This window comes from Eucalyptus grandis, chromosome 9 (genome assembly GCF_016545825.1).
Source record: "Eucalyptus grandis isolate ANBG69807.140 chromosome 9, ASM1654582v1, whole genome shotgun sequence".
Taxonomy (NCBI): Eukaryota; Viridiplantae; Streptophyta; class Magnoliopsida; order Myrtales; family Myrtaceae; genus Eucalyptus; species Eucalyptus grandis.
In genome coordinates this window covers 24,452,440-24,473,346 of record NC_052620.1, presented here as the reverse complement: position 1 = coordinate 24,473,346, position 20,907 = coordinate 24,452,440, and the positions used below count along the sequence as shown (strand labels likewise).

The window sequence follows — 20,907 nt, the reverse complement described above, 5'->3', positions numbered from 1 at the left end:
ATGAAATTTCCAAGTAATTGTGTACCCAACAGATGCCGACGGACAGTTCATATTTTTCTCTGTATAGGTCAAGCAATTCATAATGTAGAGAAAAAATATGTCTACATCATCAAGGTGTTTGAGACTTGCCATGTGATACAATCCCCCCGACACAAACCCAGAATGACACGAAATCATCACCTATAAGTCAAACTCTCCAAGTACTTTCAAGTGGAAGAACAGACAGGCAAGCGATAAAAGAGTTAAGAAAATTGAAATCTAATTACCCACACAATTTCCTCTCATCTGGTTTGGCTAGTACTTACAGTTATGGCTTCGCGACAATATGGGCAGTCGCCGCAAGCTCGGACCCAAGGAACCAAGCAAGCAGAGTGGAATTTGTGCTCACAAGGCAAACACGTGAGTCTATCGCCTTCCAAAAAAATCTCAAGACAGATACAGCATTCTCGCTTGACCCCATCCACGAATCCTTGTGTGCCCTTATCAGCACAGCCAAAGAATTCCTGGTGCAAATGGTCTATTGCATCCTGGCTCAGGCCAGGCGGCTTCTTCATACTCATTGTCGCAATTGGCTCTGGCGGCAAGGACAATCCAATAACGTGAGAACTTAAAGTTGAAGACTGCATCGAAGTTTCAACTCCCCAATCACTTATGTCTGCCAGCCTCCAACGATCATCATACATATTTTCTTGATGATTCGTGGAGGAGGATTCCCTGCTGCTTCGCCTACAGAACATAAAAGGAGAGATTTTTATCCACAGCATTTGACATGGCAGTGGCCGCGAAACGCCTCATAAAGGCCCAAGAGTGGGCTCGACTAATGGAGCAGCAATACAGTCGCGATATATAGCAAGTGCAATATAACAGATGAAAATGAAGAAAAAGGAGAAAAAGACAGAAATGAGACAATTCATGGAATAGGACAGGAATGCTAAAGACAGTGGAGGTGGCTAGCTCTGTACTTGCCGAAAAGGCAACAAGAATGTCAAAACAAATCCTCTTGCTTGTCCAGGAATATTATCAAGAATATAGAACTTGGCATCACAGTGGAAAGAGAAGCATCAATAGCACCTCAGGCAGAGTAAGGGAAAATTTATTGTGGTTTGTGGGGGACATAAGATTCCCCAAGTAATGATCTACAAAAAATGGGCTGGTACAACCATGCCCTTAATCAGGATTACAGTTACTATCTGATTATTCAGTTCTAAGCTAAGTCTGCAGGAAAGACATGAAAAGCAATACATGGAATAAGGAATACTAAGTATGCTTGACGTGTGATCAAGATCCAGAAAATGAATTCGCGTACAGGTTAATATCCACATAAAATGTTCTAGCAAAAAAGTGAAAAGGAAAAAAAATGTTAGAATTCAGCCATTCAAGACAACTTCCCCACCACCAAATTGCAAAAGGCAGGAATTGAAGAAAAGAAACTCAACATGTTAATAATATAAGCCTCATGATATGCAGGAACTTAAACTGAGTGTAGGATCTACCTGTTTCCAGAAAGAGAGACCCCTCTCAGCCTTTCAAGAAGTCTTTCCCTAGCAAGCAGCACAGAACCAGGAAGCCTTTCATTTGACGAAATATCAGGTCTCCTAACACTGCTCGGAGGGTGCACATTCATGCTATTGCCAGAAGAAGAAGTACCTTGCCCTACCCAATTTGACACACGTTCCTAAACCAAGCCAAAGGAGACATGAGGATGAACATTTTATTTTCATGAAGTACAATATAATAATTGCATAGGTGGAGGATTGCTACTACAAAAAGATGCAGTGAAGTTAAAAGGTTGAAGAATTAGGAAAACGATAGAAATACATTAATAACCAAATGGATTGGTAGTTAGTTAGACATGCAACAACAGTTGCATCTGATTTCTCCATCATCAGTTTCTTTTCTCTTGACCACCCTCAAGTTCACTCGAAGGTAAAACCAGAGATGCCAACATCTAGCAGAAATGCACAGATTTCAGACCCATGTGAAATCCATTTTGTTCCAAGAAACAGCGACAATTTAATTGCCAAAAATCTATGCTCAAAACCATTCCCTTAATAAGCTTAGCTAGCCTTTCACCTTGTTTTCCCATTCCTTCTCACATATACTGATGTAGGTAAACTGCTGCCCAAACTGTTTTAGGTTAATAAAGAGCATCCTGTCATGGACAGGCCTATCCAATTATATTAAACTGGACTTCCCTATAGGATGAAATACGAAGCCTATATTCTCCCCCTACTCAATTCCCTAAATCATAATGCACCTCAACAGTTTTGCATTAAAAATGAATCTGTAATCATTGCTTTCCAGCTCAGTAGTGGATTGAAGAACTGTCCATCCTAACTTTAAGTGGTTAATAAATTTTAGTTGGCGCAGATACATCAACCTGTCCAAATTAAATGTGAAAAAGATGGAGGCTTTGCCTGAAAACTGCCACCAATAACAAAGTGGTCCAGAAGCTTAAAGAAGGCCCAGTAGAGTTTCAGGATTCCTTTGGATTGATCCAGCAGATCACATCTATCTATGTGCTGTATATATGACCCCTTTACTTTAATTACAGGCTGAAGAAAGAACATAATCACTTTAAATTTTAAATATTACGCATCCTTTGGCTGTTTAGAAAGAAATTCAGCCACGACCAAGGCCAACAGGTTAGAAATTTAAAATTTATCTACAAGTTCACTTTCCATTGTCAAAATCGATTGTTCCTTCTATACTCCTACTCGCCAGAACTCCTTTACCGACACTAAAACCAACCAAAAGATCAAGAAAGTCTTTGCAATGTCTGAATTTAGCCTACAATTTGTCGTCTGAAAACATGCCTAGTGCCATTATAGTTAGATTAAATGCCTTCAACTTTACCTTTTCAAGCCTCACTGGAAGAATCAGATGCAAAAATTCCCCCCTATCTTTTATCACTGCATTTCCAGGAATATTCTATCCAATTATTCCCCCCTCACATCCAACAACGCGAGAACTAGAACTAATCGAGGCACCTCCACCTTAAAAAACGTCCCTTTTTTCGTTAAATCAATCCACACGACCCTCAGCAGTCGAAACCCAAGACCCCCAAAAAAATCCCTCGATTAAGAATGGACGGCCTTACAGAGTGGGAGCCCCGGAGGCGCACGTGCGGGGACCGCCGGAGGGGATCGCAGCCGTCCAAGTCATGCCTGTAGGCGTGGTGGTGGTGGTGGCGGCGAGGGTGGAGGCTCCGATCGGCGGGGGAGTGATCGTACCCAAACCCCTGATCGACCGCCGAAGTAGCCGCCGCCGCCGCAGCCGCCGCCGCAGCCGCCGAGGCGCGGTGGAGGCGAGATCTCCTGCTGTGGAAGAGCTCCGCAGCGTTCGTCATGCAAAGCGCGCGCGGGTACCGGAATCCGCCGAGGCCGAGCGGAGGAGGTCGCCGGCGTTGGCTCTCTCCGCCTGCGGATATGGCGGCGCTCGTGCAGGAGAGAGAGGGAGAGAGAGATTTTTCGGAGAGGGGCGTGGAGAGTTCAGAGATGGCAAGTTACGAAATGCAAATTCCTCGAAGTTTAAGTTCGGTGATGACGTTAGGTGAAACGAATGGAAATAAAAATAATCTGCCAAAAAATGCTTTTTTACATGGCTTATTTTAATTACGTTCAAAATCACCTAAAACCTCAAATCTTATCGACTCTGACACGATTATTCTAATTTTTTTTATAATACTAAAATCTTAAACCCATATTTATTCAAATATTTTTTGTGACACATTTATACCAAAAGCCCCAAACTTACATAATACATTTTTGATATCACAAAAAAGTTTGAGGTAAATATGTCATACAAATATAAGTTTTGGGCATAATGTATCATATGAGTATAAGCTCTGGGTTTTTTGTGTTATAAAAAAAGTTTGAAATAAATGTATCACACTTAACAAAGTTTAAGATTTTTTTATGGCTTTTTCCCTTTTTGATAATAAGAAATGATTTGCATATCTATCGTGGAATGAATGATGTGTGAAACAAAAAAAAATTAAGTTAGCTAAGAATATCATATTTATATGCTCATATATTAATCTGTGAATTATAAAAAAAAAAACTTGCATTTGTGTGTTTAATAATAACTCTTTTTCTGAAAATAATTATTTGTATCTCTTGAAATAATTAAGCAATATGAAATATTCTCATCATTAACAACAATTTGGATTCCGTTTGTTTTGCAGAAAATGAATAGTCTAGAATATATTTTTTTAAATGATCACTTGTATTGCTTAAAAACATTAAATTGACAAAAAGTATTTTACTCACCGATAATAATTTACGTCCAACGCATTTTGCAAATAATGAAAAAAAAATCATTTATTTTTGTAAATGATATAAGTAATCATTTTTCTAAGTCATTCATTTTTTGCAAATAAATATAGCTTTATTTTAAAATATTTCCTTGGACGATGATGATATTTTTCATTCATTTATTATTGTAAGTAACACAGATAATATTTTGGAAGGTATTTCCAAATCATCAATTTTTGTAGTCTCCTATTTTCCAACTACAGATTTCAATTTCATGCCATATATAGTGATTTTTCTTTTGGTGGCGAATATGCCGATCGTTGATTGGTGAAGCAAATGCAGCGCAAACCAGGAACGGTGGACGCGACCGTACCTTATCGCGTCTCCGCTCAGGCTAAAATGACCGTTGAGGCCAAAGCAAGCGGCCTTCCCTTATAACGGCTACTTTCAAGAAACGAAGAACGAAAACGCCCTTTCATTTCTTCCAATCTCCGGAGCCATCCTGCGAAAATTTCTTTGCTCTTCGATCGCCCCATCCGATCCCCAATCTTCCTTGAATTATTCGTTTCGGATTCTGGGTCCGCTCTGCGCTCGCGATCTTTCGCAAGGATTCGAGGAAAACCGAGCATGGACTTGGGATGTTTCGACATGGGTTGCATTTCAGTCTCGGACAAGCAAAATGCCGACCGTCATCTCGGTTCGGGAGAGAAGGAAGGCAGCCCAGTCCCAGTCGAGATCAAGGCGTCGGCCTCGAAGTCCGTAAAGGTTAGGCTTTTCATGTTTCAATGAGGTTTTTTTTGGTAAAATTTCATGTTGCAATGAGGGTTCGTGTGTTGCGATTTCAAGATTAAGGGTTCGGGATCGCTTTGATTTTCTCTGTTGTTCGAGGAATGCTGCTGGGCGAGCGAAACCCAGAAAGTTGTTTGGCTTAATTTTAGGTTCTATTGTCATAGTGTGCACTGTAGTGGGGAATTCACTGAGTGGGTATGTCCTTCGGACGAGTACCAGTAATTCTCTGTGTTTGAAGTTCAAACTTTGATCTCATAGGGCTTTGACAAATGGAGAGACTAGAATATGATAATACTCTTGAAATCTCGAACGAAGGCTGCCCTTGCGATGTATCTTTTACCACCCGCTTTTCCCTGAAGTGAGGCCTGACTTGTCTCATTTGCTTCCCATGGCAAAATACACTTGTTGGACTGATTTGAAACATTCTCGGTTTTAAAACATAATATGTTCAGTAGTGTCCCATGTTCAAAGCTTCAGGCTTCATTCAACTTTTAGGGATAAATCTCTGAGAAAATTCTTTTAAGATGGTGGAAGGTGGTCTGGTTGTATCCTATTTCAGAGTGACCCTCAAATCTCCGATTACATTTAATGAGAATCTTCTTTCAGTTTGTTTCATTGCTGTTATTTGATGATAATCAATTCCTTAATGCAGAGTAAACTGCTGAAGGAAACGAGGCAATCAATAACAGCCCTCAACAGATTCGCTTCGCAGATTAAGAAGCCTTCACACCGTAAGACTTCTCCTATCAATTGGTTTCCGCGCAAGAAGGTGGACTCTTACTTAGAGAGGAAGATAAAAATGCTTCAGGTAATGTTCATCCTGTATTTCTTCCAAGTATGCATCACCTTTCAATGGAATTTCCACTGAATTAATTCAATTCAGGAAAGAGATGGCATGAACTTAAGTCTCGATCAGACTTTAGATGGTGCAAATCCACATTACTCGAGGGTACTTCGAGAAAAGATGGCGGCAAGAGAGGCTGCACACCGGGCAATGGAGGCTCGAAAAGCTGCATTGGTGGAAGCATCCTGGAGTCGAATACTACAAGCAGCCAGGTAAGAAGTTTAAATGCTTGGATGTGTCGATTATATTATGTGGTACTAAGAAGGGCATCTGTTAAGCTATAATACTAGTGCTTTGGGAATTGGAAATAAAAGAATAGCGGTTAATGTGTGCAACTTCAGTAGTAGGTGATATCATTTTACTAGTTTTTGACGCAATTGGAGTGCTTGTTTACTACATTATATTCAGCTTGGGTCCCCTTAGGGTTTTCAGGAGCCTATTCTGATTCCATTGCAACTGGCTCAATGATTCGTTGCTTCATTTTTTTTTTTTTTTTTTTTTGACAGGATTAAGAGTAAAGAAGCAGAATCGATGTTGCAGGCAGCGGAGAAGAATGCTGCTGAAGCTTTTGAAGCAGCAACAGCTATGGGAGTGATCATGTACGAGACACCCAATTGCCCTCGGCAATCTACTAAAATACAAGCTTCTTCTGTAAATGGAGGAGGTTCTACTACTCATAATGTTACAGCCTCTTTCGAAACTGCATTTGAGGTAGACAGAGAAGTGGCAGCGGCTGTGAAAAGTGCATTCGTTAGGCTTGCCAATTGCCCATCATTTAGTAAAGATGAATTCAGAGACTTGCTGCAAAAGATCAGCCAGAACCCAGACTCAGGTGAGAATAATCAGGAGTTAAAGGAATTTTCGTCAGAATACGATTCGGAATCGGGGTCAGATTTGGAAACAGCATCACAGAAGAATGCTACTAGCTCTTTGGATTTTAAGCCTAGCAAGCCGCTTGATGGAACAAGACAGAGGAAAAACAAGAGGAGGCAGTCCTTGGAAAAGCTCACTATGGCAAAGCTGGTGGACATGATGGTTGAGAGACTCAAGCGTTTGCAAGAAGAGGAGCTTTCTTCTCTTGCCACTATAGTTGCAACCCGTGGTCTAAATGCTGCCTTAGCTGAAATCGAGAACAGTAAGGATACTGGTGGTGCTGCTGGGTTTTCCAACGCTTCAGCTGTTTCTATCCCCAGAAGGATGTCCTCTTCAGGTGGTGCTGCTGGATTTTCCAATGCTTCAGCTGTTTCTATTTCGAGGAGAATGTCCTCTTCAGGTGCAGGATCTACCAGCCATCGAAGTTTTGTAGATGCACAGGCGAGGAAGAACCAAGCAGCAGAACTGCCAAGTTTGGACAAATTCTTAGTCAAGCATAAGTCGAAGCTTGAAATAGAGGTAGAGAAGGCCAAGAACAGGAAGAAACTTGGAAATAAAACTGCGGGTAGCGCATGTATAACTGGTGACGTCAGCTCGGAAGATACCGGCACTTCAAATCATTCATCCGAGTCTGTACCCGACTTTGGAAGCATGCTAATCAAGCATTCTTCAAAACTCGAAAAGGAGATTGAAGAGATGAAAAGGAATGGTGGAAAAGAATATGAGGCAACTTTGAAGGGTCAAAATGGGGTCCTTGGTCTGGCCAAAGATGTTTCTGAAGTTCCAGGCTTAGATAAGGTTTTGGTGAAGCATGTCTCAAGGCTGGAGAGGGAAGTTGAAGAAGCGAAGAACAGAAGGCAGAATCGCTCAGTTGAAGGTTGTGAAATGACTAGTACAGAGAAAGAATCGGAAGAAGTTGATGAATGTTCAGTTGGGAAAGAGAATCTGGATGTGAGCAATATTGCAAGAGAAGATACAGGAGAAAGTCTAGATAAGATCCTAGTCAAGCCACTACACAGATTGGAGAGAGAGAAACTACAAGCGTTATCCTCAAGAAGCAATTATGAATATCAGAAGCACCAGAAGAAGCATGGACATAATCTTGATGATTGTGAAAGTTTGGACAAAGTCTTAGTGAAACATGTGTCGAGACTAGAGAAGGAGAAGATGAGGGCAAAGCCAGAGGATGGGTTCTCTGTAAAAACGAGAAGCGATGCGCCCTTGCCAGTGAATGCTGAGGGTGGTCTGCACCAGATCTTGGTTAAACATAGATCCAGACTAGAGAGGGAGAAAATTGCTGCTGCTTCACAACAAGAAGAGAATAATGTCTATGCAGCCCGAAGAGAAGCAAAGGCAAGGGAGCTTCATGACGCATGGGGAGGTCTAAGTTTAGGGAATTCGATGAAGCCGCATCTCTCAAAACTCGAACGAGAAAAGGCAAGTTGTTGATCTTTTTTATTTTGACGTTCCCCGTTGCACTAGAGAATAGACGATGGACAATTTCAATAAATATGATCTCTCTCATTCTTTGATGTCTCTTTCTCTCTGTAGGCGGCTTGGATTAAGGCTGAAGAGGAGGAAAGGAAAAGGGCTCTGCTGTAGTTTTAACCTTCGTCCAATTCAACCATTTCAGAGGAATTTTTTCTAGCTATAATGTAAAGACAGAGCTAGGAAAAGATTCAAACTTCAAGCATATCTCGTACACAGGATGTGTTAGCATTGTTGCGTGATTTCTATGTACAGTATACTGTTGACATGAGTTCGTTTTACAGTTAATCTTCAAGGATCATTCCAATTTCCTTATTGATCGTGACGTGTAAAGGAGTATAGGGACATCTGCTCTCTTGGCTTTTGAGTTCCCTTTATCTAATCAGAAAATTATCTAAATGTTGCTGCATAATAAATTTATGAAATTACAGAATTATTCCTTGAGGATGTTATTTTAATTAAGCAAGCTGATACAAAAGTTGAATTTATAGAAACAGTAAACCCACTTTCCCCCACATGGTATCTATAAATTACAGTTGAATCATAACGACTTACTTCTTCCCAAGTAAAAAAAACAAAAAAGGAAAAAAGAATTATGGTTTTTTTGGGATGTATGAACAGAGTCAGAGCAGAGAGGGACAGATCTATAATCCTAAAAGAAAAAAGGATATTCGAATAGTATCTCCTTACAACTTTTCGTAATTTATACAGTAAATTTAAAGATTTCACTATCAACGACATATATTTAGGCTTTTTTTTATTCGATCTTCCGAGAGATATTTTATAGAAACACCAAGCAAGGAGAGTCTTTTTGGCTGAGCCGCCATACATGAACGCTAGTCAGAGTCAACCAACCAAGGCTTTCGAGGAGTAAAGCTCACGACAAATGCGTTCCCCTCTGCCTGCCACCGGCCCTGCCACTGCCACCACTGTCCTTTTCGACTCTGAAAAGTCTTCACTTTTCTAAGGCGAACGGACAACCAAACATAAAAAAAAATCATGAAAGTCTTCAGTTTTGATCTGTCAAGCTCTGATTTTTAAGCTGGTCTACAGTCTTGTTGACCCCCGAATTGGACGCACTCTCTCTCTCCTCCATCCTCACACGCGGCAGGAGCGTCCTTTGCGCTATCTCTCTTTTCTCTCACACGCAAAAAGCACCCGTTCTTGTTCTCTGCTTTTGCTGCAAGTCTTTCGGTATTCTCTTTCTTCCAGTCTCTGCAAGATGGATCTGCTCTCTCTCTCCTGTTGTCTCCTTGCCATCTTCTTGTCTCTGAGCCCAGCACTCTCCACCAACTCGGAAGGTACTCGCCATCATGCCTTGGCTCTCGAATTTGCAATCTCATGAATTACCAGTCATTTCGGTGCCTCTCTTAGACTCTTTCTGTTGTTGCTTCCAAAAAGGAAGCGCCTTGTGATCTCTCCCATACCTGAATTTCGATCTCAAATGAAATTCTGATTCTGGGTCTCGTCGTTTCTTTCCTGCTCTTTTGTTTTTTCTTGAAGGAAATGCTTTGCATGCCTTGAGAACCGGGCTCTCAGATCCGAACAACGTGCTTCAGAGCTGGGACCCGACTCTGGTCAATCCCTGCACTTGGTTCCATATCACTTGCGACTCCAACAATCATGTGATTAGATTGTGAGTCTTTCTAGTTCAACTGCCCTTTGCTGCTCGTGTTTTCTTTTCTTGTGATTCTCTGCTTTGATTGTGAATCCTACAAATTGATGATTGTTCTGAATTACTGTCAGGGATTTGGGTAATTCTAATGTCTCTGGGACTTTAGGGCCAGAGCTTGGCCAGCTGAAGCATCTCAAATACTTGTATGTCATCCCTCTCTTTTCATCTCAGGGTGCTTTGTGTTATGTTTGATGAGCTCGAGTGATCTTGTGCAAGATTTATGGATTCCGAACGAACAGAGGCGCTTTCTTTTTCTTTTCTGTATTGTTTATGGAGTAAATATGTGTGTTTTCTGGGAATATGGTGCAGGGAACTTTACATGAATAGCCTGTCGGGGGAAATTCCGAAGGAGTTGGGTAATTTGAAGAAACTGGTTAGCTTGGATATGTATGGCAACAAATTGGAAGGACAAATACCAAAGGCCTTTGCTAAGCTGAAGTCACTTAGATTTCTGTGAGCATCTTTATCTTGATTGACTGTTGCCTTCTTGTGTCTTGAATTTCAAAATCGAGCAACTCCTTGATGTTTGATTACCATGATTGTGGCTCAGCCGTCTCAACAACAATAAGCTCACGGGAACGATCCCGAGGGAACTCACCGCCCTCTCTGACCTCAAAGTATTGTAAGTAGAAATATCAAACTTACTATTGTGATGCTGAAGTTCGGATGTTATGTCTATGTAGAGTTTCTCCCTAATCTCTCACCTTTTGCAGTGACGTTTCTAACAATGATCTCTGTGGAACGATTCCCGTGGATGGTCCATTCGCCAATTTCCAAATGGAAAGGTGTGATGACTTAACTTTTTTCATTTACTTATTCATGGTAGGGCATATTAATTTCCTGACTGGGCGGAGAAAACAGAACTTTAGCAGCGCACATGCTCTGATCTTGCTCAGTACTAGCGTGAATTCATGAATGGCATCTCTTCCTTTGGATCATGAAGTAGAGATTAGTCGGTCAATTGACAATCTTATTCGACATCAATTAATCAGACATATTCGAACTTGTAGCTTATTGCAATCATGTGAAGTGGTTCTTTTCAGCAGCAAGCGTGATCTGCTGGCTTAGTTTAGCTTCTGGTGACAAATTTATACCACAAAGATAACCATGAAGAAGGCCCCTTTGTTTTCCTAGAAAGTAACCATAAATGGGTTTTTCAAGTGCTTTGCTTGTTTTGTCTTGTAAAGGAGTGAAAAATGCAAGCTGAGAGAAGCTCGAGCCAGTGAATTCTTAACGAGGATTGTTGTTTGATTGTCGTGATAATACTCGAGCATTCCTGTGATATCATTGTCAACCTTAGTATTAGTATTCCCTCCCTCTGGTTGGGATATTATCATGATAGATCCAAGATGACAGATTCATCCGTGATGGATTGCTCCTCGTCGACTTTGTTGCTAGCTTGCATACTAGCGTTGTCGTATATGTCTCTGTTACTTTGATTTAATGCACTAATGAGCTCGTGTCTTTGTTTCAGCTTTGAGAACAACCGGCTCAATGGACCGGAGCTGCAAGGACTAGTGCCATACGACTTTGGATGCTGATGAAAGCTGGCTTGCCTTGATATCATGTCTAGGACCCTAAATTTAAGTTGCTGGTAATTAAAAATTCGTCAAGCTCAGGCGATCTCGGAGACATATAGAGCAACAATAGTCGTGTTAATAGTCAGAAGTCGGAATGTACTTGCAAGTTAGCTGAATAAAAGTACCGGCACTTGATAATGTATTACAACATTCGGACCGCGTGAATGCCAACACTTAGTATGATGCAGTATATTGGTTAATTACAACAATCCTTTCATTCAGCCACAATAATGACACTAAAGGTTTGAATGGTAACCATTCTAGTAAGAAATTGATTTTTGGAAGAAATATAGATTATTCTATTTCTATTTACTCCCAAAATAGAATTTCATTTGATAACAACACAAAATTTCTCTTTCTTGGTGGGCAATGAACGATAGATGGTGACGGGTGATGGACGGTGGCCGATGGTGGGCGGCGGGTAGTAGTTGCAAGTGGCGACCAACAAGCAGCGGCGATAGACAGTGATGGTGGCGAGTGGCGGACGGTAGGTGGTGGCCGACTAGTAGAGAAGACAAGTAATGAAAAGAGTTTTTATTTTTCTTATTTCTATTCCAAAAATAAAGATAAGTAAAAAAAATTATTTCTCATTTATGTTTTAAACCTATTTCTAAACTAAAAATTTGTTTTAGAAATAGATAAAAGAAACTATGTCACCAAACAAATTTTTATTCTAAAACAAATTTAGAATAGAAAAATTGTTCTCAAACAAAAATAAAATAATTATCATGTGAGCCCTAAGAACAATAACTTTTCTAATCTAATTATATATTCCATGGAATGGCATTAATAATGTCAATATCTCCTGAAAAAATTGTCAACAAAATTTCAAAGTAGAGAGAAGCTTGTATTTGGGTAAATTTTTATCAGTTTTGCCCAAACGTGGGAACTTTTTATTTTTCCATTTTACGTACACAATTTGACTTTAAAAAAAGATAGAGAAGACTGGCCGATGGTGTGAGAAAAAAATTGTTCTCGAGAGCACTCAGCTGAAGCTCTTTAACGCCCGACTGGTATTTGTTTCCCAATGAGAATTGAGTATGGTGAGAAGAAGAAGAAGATTGGACCGAAATTGTAATAATTGAATCGGTCGTGGGGCGTGTACGGTATTAATAAAAAGATCGGGGGGCCACACTGCAAAAAAGCGACCGGTCGTCGGGAGCCTGTTACTCGACGTGTTGGGAGCTGGGGACACGTGGCGGTGGGACGACGTCTTGAGAACGCGGGACACGTGGCGGTTGGGTAGCGGCCGCATTCGGACTCGTGTCGAGAAAGGGATGGCTCACCTAAACTGGCAGAAAAAGGTTTTGATTCCCCTTTGCGTGTTGGACCCTCCGAAGTCAGCACCACTCGCGCGCGTACAAGTGTTCGGTACTCGCCTCAGTCGGCGCTCCTCCGTCTTGGTCAAAATATATTCTTATATCGCGACCAGTATATATATATATATATACTCCTATTTATGGTAGGTAAAATATAAACTTGGCTTATATGTCGATCATGGTGCCTTTTTTTTTTTTTTTGGTGTTGGAGGAATATTCTTATATCGCGAAACCAAAATATATATATATATACCATCCCTATATATTTATATATATAAACTCCTATTTATGGTAGGTAAAATATAAACTTGGCTTATATGTCTTGATTCATGCTGCCTATTGCCTAACGTGTATAAAAGAACCTAGGAAGTGCATCGTCTTGTTCCTAAACGTTTGTATTTATGTAATGGGAACAACGCCAAATTTTTAATATTTCGTGGCTTACAAAGTAGACATATGAAATTCGCGCCTGGAGAAAATTATCAAACCCATGTCCTAATAATTTCGAGGGCGACTACCCTTCTTTGCTACGTATGATGCTTTTTGGAAATTTATTAAAATTTTCATTTCACATTTTTGCATTGCTGCAAAATAAAATCTCTAACGATCCTTTTGCCCATAATTTATCTTCATAGAAATTGGCATAATACATTGATACACGACTTTTTAATTTTAAGTGTCTAATGCAAAAATATAGAGAGAGAGAGAGAGAGAGAGAAAACCAATTTTCCAGGAGGGAGTACAGGAACAGTGAACAGTGGCCAGGCCACCACCTTGTTTTAAATCCTAAGAAAAGGAAAGACCCGATTTTTATTTCAAGCGCTCGCGTTTCTTGCCTTCCTATATATTTGGCGACTTCTCCTCCTTCCCTCCCTCTCTCTCCCTCCCTCAGCACCCCCCACCAAGGAAACCCTCGCAAGAATCCGGGCGCAGTCGCAGTTTCTTGAACCCACCAAAGCCTCCTCCCGCGAAAGCGGAAAGCCCTTTTCTTGGTTGCCCGATTCCTTCCCGAAGTTCACCGTCATCATCTTCTCCAAGAAAGATCCGAACCCAAGAAACGGAAGATGGCCAGTCTCCTCCGGAGGAAGAACCCCGCCCTCTTGTGTTCCCTCCACAAGCAGGCGATCACGCATTCCGTGGCCAAAGGGTATTCGATCCCCAGGGCCTGCCGCCATTCCCCCGAGAACCAGACGTCCTCGGCCAGAGCTTACTTCCGTCCCCGTCGTTTCTCGAGGAAAGCGAGGGAATACCATCCCTCCCCGGCTGCTTCCTTCTCCTCCTCGTCGCCGGCTTCTTCTCGGGTCGGGTTCGTGAGCTGGTATCTGGGTATGGTCAAGTCCCGACCCGTTTTCACCAAGAGCGTCACTTGTGGTCTTATTTACACTGCTGCTGATTTGTCCTCTCAGGTGTGCTCTTTGCGTGCGCCCTTGCGATTGCGTGGATTCTCGGTTGACTTTGAAAATGCCGTTTATGCTTCTCTGTATTTGTGTTTTGTCATGTTAGTCTTATGCTGAATCCTGTTCTTTGAGGCGGTTAATTTTAATTTTGATAGTTCAGTCTTATCGCTTGCAAGATGTCCTCCATTTAAATGAAATGACTAATGATTGATGAGTGAAAAAGAAAAGAGCCAAAGAAAAGAGAAAGAAAGACCTTTTGTTACAGTTGTTTGTATCCTGTCCAATCTTGCGTTCTGTTGCTTATTTTTGTTAACAAGAGATTCTTGTTTTCAGACGCTTGCGAAGTCATCTTCAGAATCTTATGATCTTGTGAGGACATTACGGATGGCTGGATATGGTATGTTGATTTTGGGGCCGTCGCTGCATTTTTGGTTCAATTGCATGTCGAGACATTTTCCAAAGCAGGATCTTGCGTCCACGTTGAAGAAAATGGTCATGGGGGAGACCCTTTACGGACCCGCTATGACCGTGGTTTTCTTTTGCGTGAATGCCGGTCTACAAGGTACTGGACATTTTCCACTAGATGTTTATCTAGTGCTTGGTAAAAATGTTGTTAATGACTTATATATTCTATTTAGAATTGATCGTAAACTTGGCTCTTTTGCAAACCATTTGTGTTGTTGAATTGCTGGTGAAAGTCTTATCAGCCTTTTCTACTTTGGAGCACATAATTTATAACAAGATACACAATATGATGATAATAAGTTGAAAGTCCGTGGCGAAGCCTTCTATTCTGCGATGTTGTGAAAGATTCTGTCCTGATTAGTAAAAAATAAGAGGAGGAGGAGGAGGTGGAGGTGGCCAGTAAATTGACAAGATTAGATGATCCACGGCACCTTATCATTATATGCATTCTCGATACTTTTTTCTGTCAGCAATAAGTATAGTTGCCCTGCAAATGCTGTTCACATGGACTGGGGATGAGAAACAGAATGCATATAAATCTGGCTAGGGGTAGGCAAGTGAGTAGTTAACTGCAAAAAGACTCTGCTGTGTTCCCTCTGCTTCTAGTCCAAGAGACTGTAGGAAACAACAAATTGTTGATATAAGAGAACATAGCATCACAAAATGTACAACTGTATCGTGCTTGATTTGTGGCGATTCCAAAGTGCTTCAAAATCTTAGAGCTAGAGAACTGATGGAAAGTGGGTTGAATGGCTATGTTTCTTTACGCAAGTTCTTAAAAACATCTTAGCAAGCACTTGCAAAGGCAGAAATTTCCGAATAGTGGTTTTCTTTTCTTCTGCATGACTTGTATTGTACAGCTTTCTTAAAGGATCTCACTTACAAAACACAATTTAAAATTATCGGCGGTGCAAGTCGTATTATTCAGCTGGATGGAAAAAAAACATCCTTTTGTTTCGCAGCTTCTTCGCTTGAACTATACTTATAATTCTAACTATAGACAACAGTACTTTTCTTTTAGCAAAAAGTCATTGCAAGTTTCAAATTGAGCTTAGGATAATTGTGCTGCATTGATATATAAGACATTTCCATGATCACTATGCTCAGGTGAGAATGGGACCCAGATTGTTGCTCGATTGAAACGGGACTTGATTCCAACATTGGTTAATGGATTTGTGTACTGGCCCTTTTGTGATTTCATCACGTTTAGATTTACCCCTGTTCATTTACAGGTATGACATTTCTTCTGCTCTGTGTTGTATTTCCCCTTTCACTTCAAAATTTGGATTAAGTCACCATTTCCCGAATACTCAGTTCTTGATCTTCTTATGAATTTTTTCTCTTTTTGCTCTTTTCTTTCATGCAGCCTCTCGTGAGCAACTCGTTCTCATATATATGGACCATATATCTAACTTACATGGCTAGTTTACAGAAAGTGGATTCAACTGCTAAGCTAACTACAGAGGCCGCCATTTCTCCACCGCAATAGGCTCTGGATTTTACTTCAGGTTGCCACTCACAGTACATGAAATCTTGTCCTGTGCAGTTTTTAGGACTTCAGGAGATGCAACAATGGGATCTTCTTCAGAGCAGAGCATATGGTTCAAAGAGAAAAGGAACCACCCTGATTATTCTTCTAGTTTAAGGAACAACCCCATTGTCTAGGAGACGTCTTCATCATGTTATTCAATTACTTGCATGAGATGTAATTAGGCAGTTCGGCATCACAGGTTACTGTAAAGCACTACTCAATGAAGTTCTTTTAGGCATTTTTTCCTGAGAATTTGCTTTGGCTCGTGTAGTTCCATTCCTCATTTTCCTTGGCGCATATTGTTGGAAAAACTTGCTTACCTACAGGTAATCGAGCTATTCCAGAGCACATTGGCTTTCTATATTTTATCAGTTTTCTTTTATGATCATTGATCAGAATCTCCAGTAACAAGTAGCGATGCCTCGCATATCATAATCGCTCTTGAAAATGCCACTAGTTCTGTAGTGCTGCAATGCCAAATACGAGGAAGGTCTTTCTCAGAGTGACAGGAGCGTTGGCCCATTGCTGCCGGTTTTAATGAATATTATCTGTATTACCTGGGGAAATTCTGGAATAATTCAATAAAGATTAAATTCATCAGCATATTACTCTTGCTATCGAAGAGCAGCGTAAATTCATTATCTCTTTTCTTGCCACATCGACATCGCTCTCCGCATTGAAGATTTCACAGGATGTGTCCCGTCTGATGCTTCATCGGGACAACCGATTTTCAGTTCGATATCATAAAAGAAACAACGATTCTGATTACGGATCCAGAAGATTGTCATTCCTCCCAAGGAAAGGATTCATATTGGGCTAGCTTACAGATAGTTCAATTGACAATGCATGCAATTCGGAGAGACAGAAATTGGATATAATAAGAATGACAGTCAAATCTTGAGGAACAAAAATTTCACTAGCAGGGGAAGAAAGATCGATTACACCAATTGCAACCATGCCGGTCTGAACTACATAGATTCTCTGCTGTATAATGTTCAACTGGTATATCCAATAAGGTATAAGGATAGGCGAAGAACCATAAACAGATACAAAACACACCGATGTTTGCTAATTTCCTGACTATCCTGATTGTGCCCGAATATTTACATTTTCTAATTGGTAATTAGTTAACAACAATGCCCTGCTTTTGACGACAAGAAGGAAGGTAAAAAAAAAAAAAAAAAAGATACCAGAGCTAGTATGATCTCCACGGCATCTGGAACTAATCAGTTACTCCATTCCTCAAAGCCAGTAAACTCAGTGCCAGACCAAAACTTTCTACCAAAACCTCAAAGGAAGAATAAAATCAACAAGCTCCATCATCGCTTAACAAAATTTTCAGCTCATATATACCAATCTCTCTTGCTGATGAACTTCCGACAACCTGGATCTGTATTCACCCACTAAAAGCACGTGAACAAATTTTCTCTAGCTGGACAGACCAATTTTCTCCAAGTGTTTCAGGGTTCAACTCCATTGCAGAACGTAAATCCAACACGGACGCACAGACAGAATTCACTGGATTCTGCACGCTTCTCCCAGGTCCCATTCCACTTCTACAATTTACAAGACGATCATCCCATCGTCCAGAACGCTGATATCCATGCTTAGACCCAGCGAGACTCATGCAAGGCCCAATCAACCTCTTCAAATACACATCTACCGCATTATTCAAGAGATTCGCACAGTTCACCGAGACCTTGATGCCCTCCATCTCCAACTTGCGCTCCATGATGCTTCTCAAGGAACTCGTATCAGGTAGCTCACTTCTGTTGAGGCAGGTCTCAGCATTGTACCTACCATATGGAGACGTGTTGAGAATAGATTTACCTGTTCCACCAAAATTAACAGAGATACCAAGAGGAGCGGTAACCGGGCTCCTGCTTTGAACGCCTGGACTTCCGGCCAGCTGCTCGACCTCTTCGCCATCTTCCACTGATGCAATTTCTACCGGAGGTTTACTGCCAAGAGACTGTAACTCAGTCGGACTCTGTGGCTCCAGTGTTTTATGAACCAATGCCTCAGATGCAACAGTTTGAGGCTTCCCTAACGGCCCAAGAGGGCTTGGGCGGTCCTTGAATTTGCAACTTCGATTGCCTAGAGACCTTATCTTGCGAGGTGAAGGAGGAAATGCAAAACCATGTAATGACTGGAGACCATTCTTTTGATGCCCTTTCACGGGTTCGATGCTGAGGTTAGCTCTATCATTTCCACAGGGCGGAGATTGCGCAAGGCACGCATTCTTGAGGATTGACCTGATCAGTTGATTGTGAAGCGGAATAGTTTCCCTCCCAATCGTCTGCATACACAGCCTATTAAACTCGGACTTGCTAATTGAGGAAGCGAACAACTTTTTCAGCTGATCAAAGTACTTCTCCGCTCGCTGATGCCCGATTCGACGGACAATCATCGCCTTCAACTCTAATGTATCGACCCGGCTGAACTGCTTGTTGTGACCCATTCGCATTACCAGATCGCCCAATCACCGAAACAAGCTCAAGAGTCAAAATTCAGACTTTTGCCGGCGGAACCCTTCCACTCGAACTAACCATCCCAAATCTCGACCAAAACCCTAACTCCCAGTCGCAAAATTCCGTCCCTGCAAATCACCTGAGCAGCAGCAACGAACTCACATCAGAATCATACGCAATGAGGGCAAAACCCGAATCAAGAATCAAGCGATTAAGCATCGCGTAAGCTAAACTCCTCGAAAGCTCACGCAGAGAAGCTGAACAAGTGCAATCCAAACTAGGCATCAAAAAATGGTAACTTGGAGCTGCGCTCTACTCAAGAACAAGAAGACCGACCGACCCACGAAGTCAATGCCGACGATCGATCCCAGAAAAAGACGTTCGGAGAGAGCAAAAGCGAAAACCCAATTGGGGGAAAACCCCATTTCGAGCAAGAAACGAAAACCCTTCGCCCCGATCGAGAAGACGCACCTGAACGAATTTTTGATTTTGACCGCGAAATCGCGGGACTTCGGGGGTGGATGGATTACTGGATGGATTGAATTTGATGCGACGGGGAGGAGGAGAGATGCGCGGGGTGGGAGGGGGCGGGATTGATGGGGATTGGGGGTGTGGCCTTTCTTTTTGGTTTCGTGCTGGGGGTTGTCGGGTCGTGGCTGGGGACAACGCCCGATTCGATCGAACGAGGATTGTCTTGGGCTGAGGATTGGGGGAAGTTCGTCGTCTCGCGAAGTCGTAGACAATTCTCTCGTTAAGGGGAAGGGGCAAAAGCGCAAAGAAAAGTAAAGGCACACGTGCGCTATTTCGAGGGGTCGCCGGTGACCGCGTGTGCCTGCGGCCTGCGGTTGTCCCTCTCTTCCCATTTCCTCCTCCTTTTTTTTTTTTTTCGTTAATCTTTTCTGGAAAATTATATCGGAAATTAGAAATAGGGTATAGACAAAAATGTGTTCTAAACCATTTCTTGGGCGCGTAATTGCTAAAAGTTTTAGCTTGTAAATAAACGAATAAGAATTTCATTTTTATTTTATGTAAATTTCATTTTCGATTCGATTCGATTTTCTATCTCGAATAAAGTCCATGTTTATTTAATTCTAAATTCACTAGCTCGATTAAGTAGAAGTGTTGCTCTGGGCCTATTGTCATTGTTTTTTTTGTTAGTATAGTCAATTGAGAATTGATGAGTAGACTATCACGAGACATACAAAAGAAAATAATTTGTTTAATGTTATTGAGTTATCACTATCCATTTTCAAATTTACTCCATCTCCGTGTTATGTTTGCAAATATTATGAATCGCTATATATATATATATCGAGAGACGATATTATGCACTCGTTCCGCAAAAGCAAACCGATATATTGACTTTTTGGCAAAGTACACATATATCATGTGCACAACCTCCTTATAGCTGATGTTACTCCTAATTTATTGATGTTTTCACTTTATGTGAACCTATTTTGTCATGAATGGTGATGAGTACTAGTTATCCCGTTATGTTTTTTTGACCTCTCTTTTAATTTGATGCGCCTCACTTTTTGAGCCCAAAAAAGACTTTGATTGCATGCTGAAAATACTCTATAAATATAGGTAAACTCAAACTACAATGATTTGATTAGTATCTAACTGCGCTCAAATAGTAATAGGTAGACTTGGGCAAAAAGCTTGGATTCGTTTTTCCCATACAGTTACTTAAAATTCCTATACTACTTTCCAGGCGAGGCTACTTTTGGTAGTTCGGATTTGAATCCAGATAAAATAGTAAAATATCATATTTTGTGTTTGGCAACATCTTCCGCACTAGATAAATGTGGATATATCCGAATAAAATGCTGGATAAAAAATTCAGGTCAAGGATGGAATAAATTTGAATTGGATATACAATAATTAACAAAACGTAACACTTATCTTTCAATGATGAAGTAACACATTCAGTTTCGTTAGCCATCACACAAGAACCACCTTCACAACAACTGATCATTATTGCCTTTGATTGTCGTCCACAATGCTTGTCTGCCATAAAATGTGACCAAAATAATAGGGGAATTACCAAAAAAATCATAAATCTATTAGAATTGTGTCACTTCTATTCTAAACTTTTTTTGGTCAATTCAATCCTAAAATTTTTTTTTTTTTTGCAAATGTGTCAATTTAGTTCATTCAACCAATTTTGACACGACACTAACCTGACAAATTTTAATAATATTTTTTTATCAATTTTT

At 40.9% G+C, this 20,907-nt stretch overlaps 5 protein-coding genes across 6 annotated transcripts; 3 read left to right on the top strand and 2 right to left on the bottom strand.

Annotated features, from left to right (window-relative positions):
- Positions 1-41: 41 nt before the first annotated feature.
- LOC104418671 (probable E3 ubiquitin-protein ligase RHY1A) lies at positions 42-3,521 on the bottom strand. Its single transcript, XM_010030076.3, has 3 exons — positions 3,101-3,521; positions 1,494-1,675; positions 42-726 (listed from the first exon to the last, which is right to left on the bottom strand). Exons 1-3 carry the CDS (start codon positions 3,347-3,349, stop codon positions 282-284), a joined length of 876 nt encoding a protein of 291 aa, XP_010028378.2. The 5' UTR covers positions 3,350-3,521; the 3' UTR covers positions 42-281.
- Positions 3,522-4,523: 1,002 nt separating this feature from the next.
- LOC104418672 lies at positions 4,524-8,649 on the top strand. Its single transcript, XM_010030077.3, has 5 exons — positions 4,524-5,021; positions 5,698-5,853; positions 5,929-6,101; positions 6,396-8,199; positions 8,314-8,649. The coding sequence occupies exons 1-5, from the start codon at positions 4,884-4,886 to the stop codon at positions 8,362-8,364; spliced, it is 2,322 nt and encodes a 773-aa protein (XP_010028379.2). The 5' UTR covers positions 4,524-4,883; the 3' UTR covers positions 8,365-8,649.
- Positions 8,650-9,315: 666 nt separating this feature from the next.
- LOC104418673 (leucine-rich repeat protein 2) lies at positions 9,316-11,714 on the top strand. Its single transcript, XM_010030078.3, has 7 exons — positions 9,316-9,551; positions 9,754-9,886; positions 9,997-10,068; positions 10,235-10,378; positions 10,476-10,547; positions 10,639-10,710; positions 11,400-11,714. The coding sequence occupies exons 1-7, from the start codon at positions 9,473-9,475 to the stop codon at positions 11,464-11,466; spliced, it is 639 nt and encodes a 212-aa protein (XP_010028380.2). The 5' UTR covers positions 9,316-9,472; the 3' UTR covers positions 11,467-11,714.
- A 1,938-nt stretch (positions 11,715-13,652) lies between these two features.
- On the top strand, positions 13,653-16,605 carry LOC104418674 (PXMP2/4 family protein 4). The gene is made up of 4 exons (XM_010030079.3): positions 13,653-14,230; positions 14,555-14,783; positions 15,794-15,918; positions 16,053-16,605. The coding sequence occupies exons 1-4, from the start codon at positions 13,889-13,891 to the stop codon at positions 16,173-16,175; spliced, it is 819 nt and encodes a 272-aa protein (XP_010028381.2). The 5' UTR covers positions 13,653-13,888; the 3' UTR covers positions 16,176-16,605.
- Positions 16,606-17,114: 509 nt separating this feature from the next.
- On the bottom strand, positions 17,115-19,421 carry LOC104418669. 2 transcript variants are annotated; one of them, XM_010030072.3, is made up of 2 exons: positions 19,160-19,421; positions 17,115-18,827 (listed from the first exon to the last, which is right to left on the bottom strand). In XM_010030072.3, exon 2 carries the CDS (start codon positions 18,682-18,684, stop codon positions 17,614-17,616), a length of 1,071 nt encoding a protein of 356 aa, XP_010028374.1. In that variant the 5' UTR covers positions 18,685-18,827; positions 19,160-19,421; the 3' UTR covers positions 17,115-17,613. The 2 variants fall into 2 exon arrangements, with proteins under 2 accessions (XP_010028374.1, XP_010028376.1); XM_010030074.3 differs by lacking the exon at positions 19,160-19,421 and adding an exon at positions 18,937-19,153.
- Positions 19,422-20,907: the final 1,486 nt, after the last annotated feature.

Coding starts and splice junctions, on each gene's coding strand:
- LOC104418671 (XM_010030076.3), bottom strand. CDS start 3,349: ATGACGAACGCTGCGGAGCTCTTCCACAGCAGGAGATCTCGCCTCCAC. Junction 1,676..3,100: donor GCCTCCGGGGCTCCCACTCT/GTAAGGCCGTCC, acceptor GGCTTGGTTTAG/GAACGTGTGTCAAATTGGGT. Junction 727..1,493: donor GTCTCTCTTTCTGGAAACAG/GTAGATCCTACA, acceptor TATGTTCTGTAG/GCGAAGCAGCAGGGAATCCT.
- LOC104418672 (XM_010030077.3), top strand. CDS start 4,884: ATGGACTTGGGATGTTTCGACATGGGTTGCATTTCAGTCTCGGACAAG. Junction 5,854..5,928: donor GGAAGATAAAAATGCTTCAG/GTAATGTTCATC, acceptor AATTCAATTCAG/GAAAGAGATGGCATGAACTT. Junction 6,102..6,395: donor CGAATACTACAAGCAGCCAG/GTAAGAAGTTTA, acceptor TTTTTTTGACAG/GATTAAGAGTAAAGAAGCAG.
- LOC104418673 (XM_010030078.3), top strand. CDS start 9,473: ATGGATCTGCTCTCTCTCTCCTGTTGTCTCCTTGCCATCTTCTTGTCT. Junction 10,379..10,475: donor CTGAAGTCACTTAGATTTCT/GTGAGCATCTTT, acceptor ATTGTGGCTCAG/CCGTCTCAACAACAATAAGC. Junction 10,711..11,399: donor GCCAATTTCCAAATGGAAAG/GTGTGATGACTT, acceptor TCTTTGTTTCAG/CTTTGAGAACAACCGGCTCA.
- LOC104418674 (XM_010030079.3), top strand. CDS start 13,889: ATGGCCAGTCTCCTCCGGAGGAAGAACCCCGCCCTCTTGTGTTCCCTC. Junction 14,231..14,554: donor CTGCTGATTTGTCCTCTCAG/GTGTGCTCTTTG, acceptor TCTTGTTTTCAG/ACGCTTGCGAAGTCATCTTC. Junction 14,784..15,793: donor CGTGAATGCCGGTCTACAAG/GTACTGGACATT, acceptor CACTATGCTCAG/GTGAGAATGGGACCCAGATT.
- LOC104418669 (XM_010030072.3), bottom strand. CDS start 18,684: ATGCGAATGGGTCACAACAAGCAGTTCAGCCGGGTCGATACATTAGAG.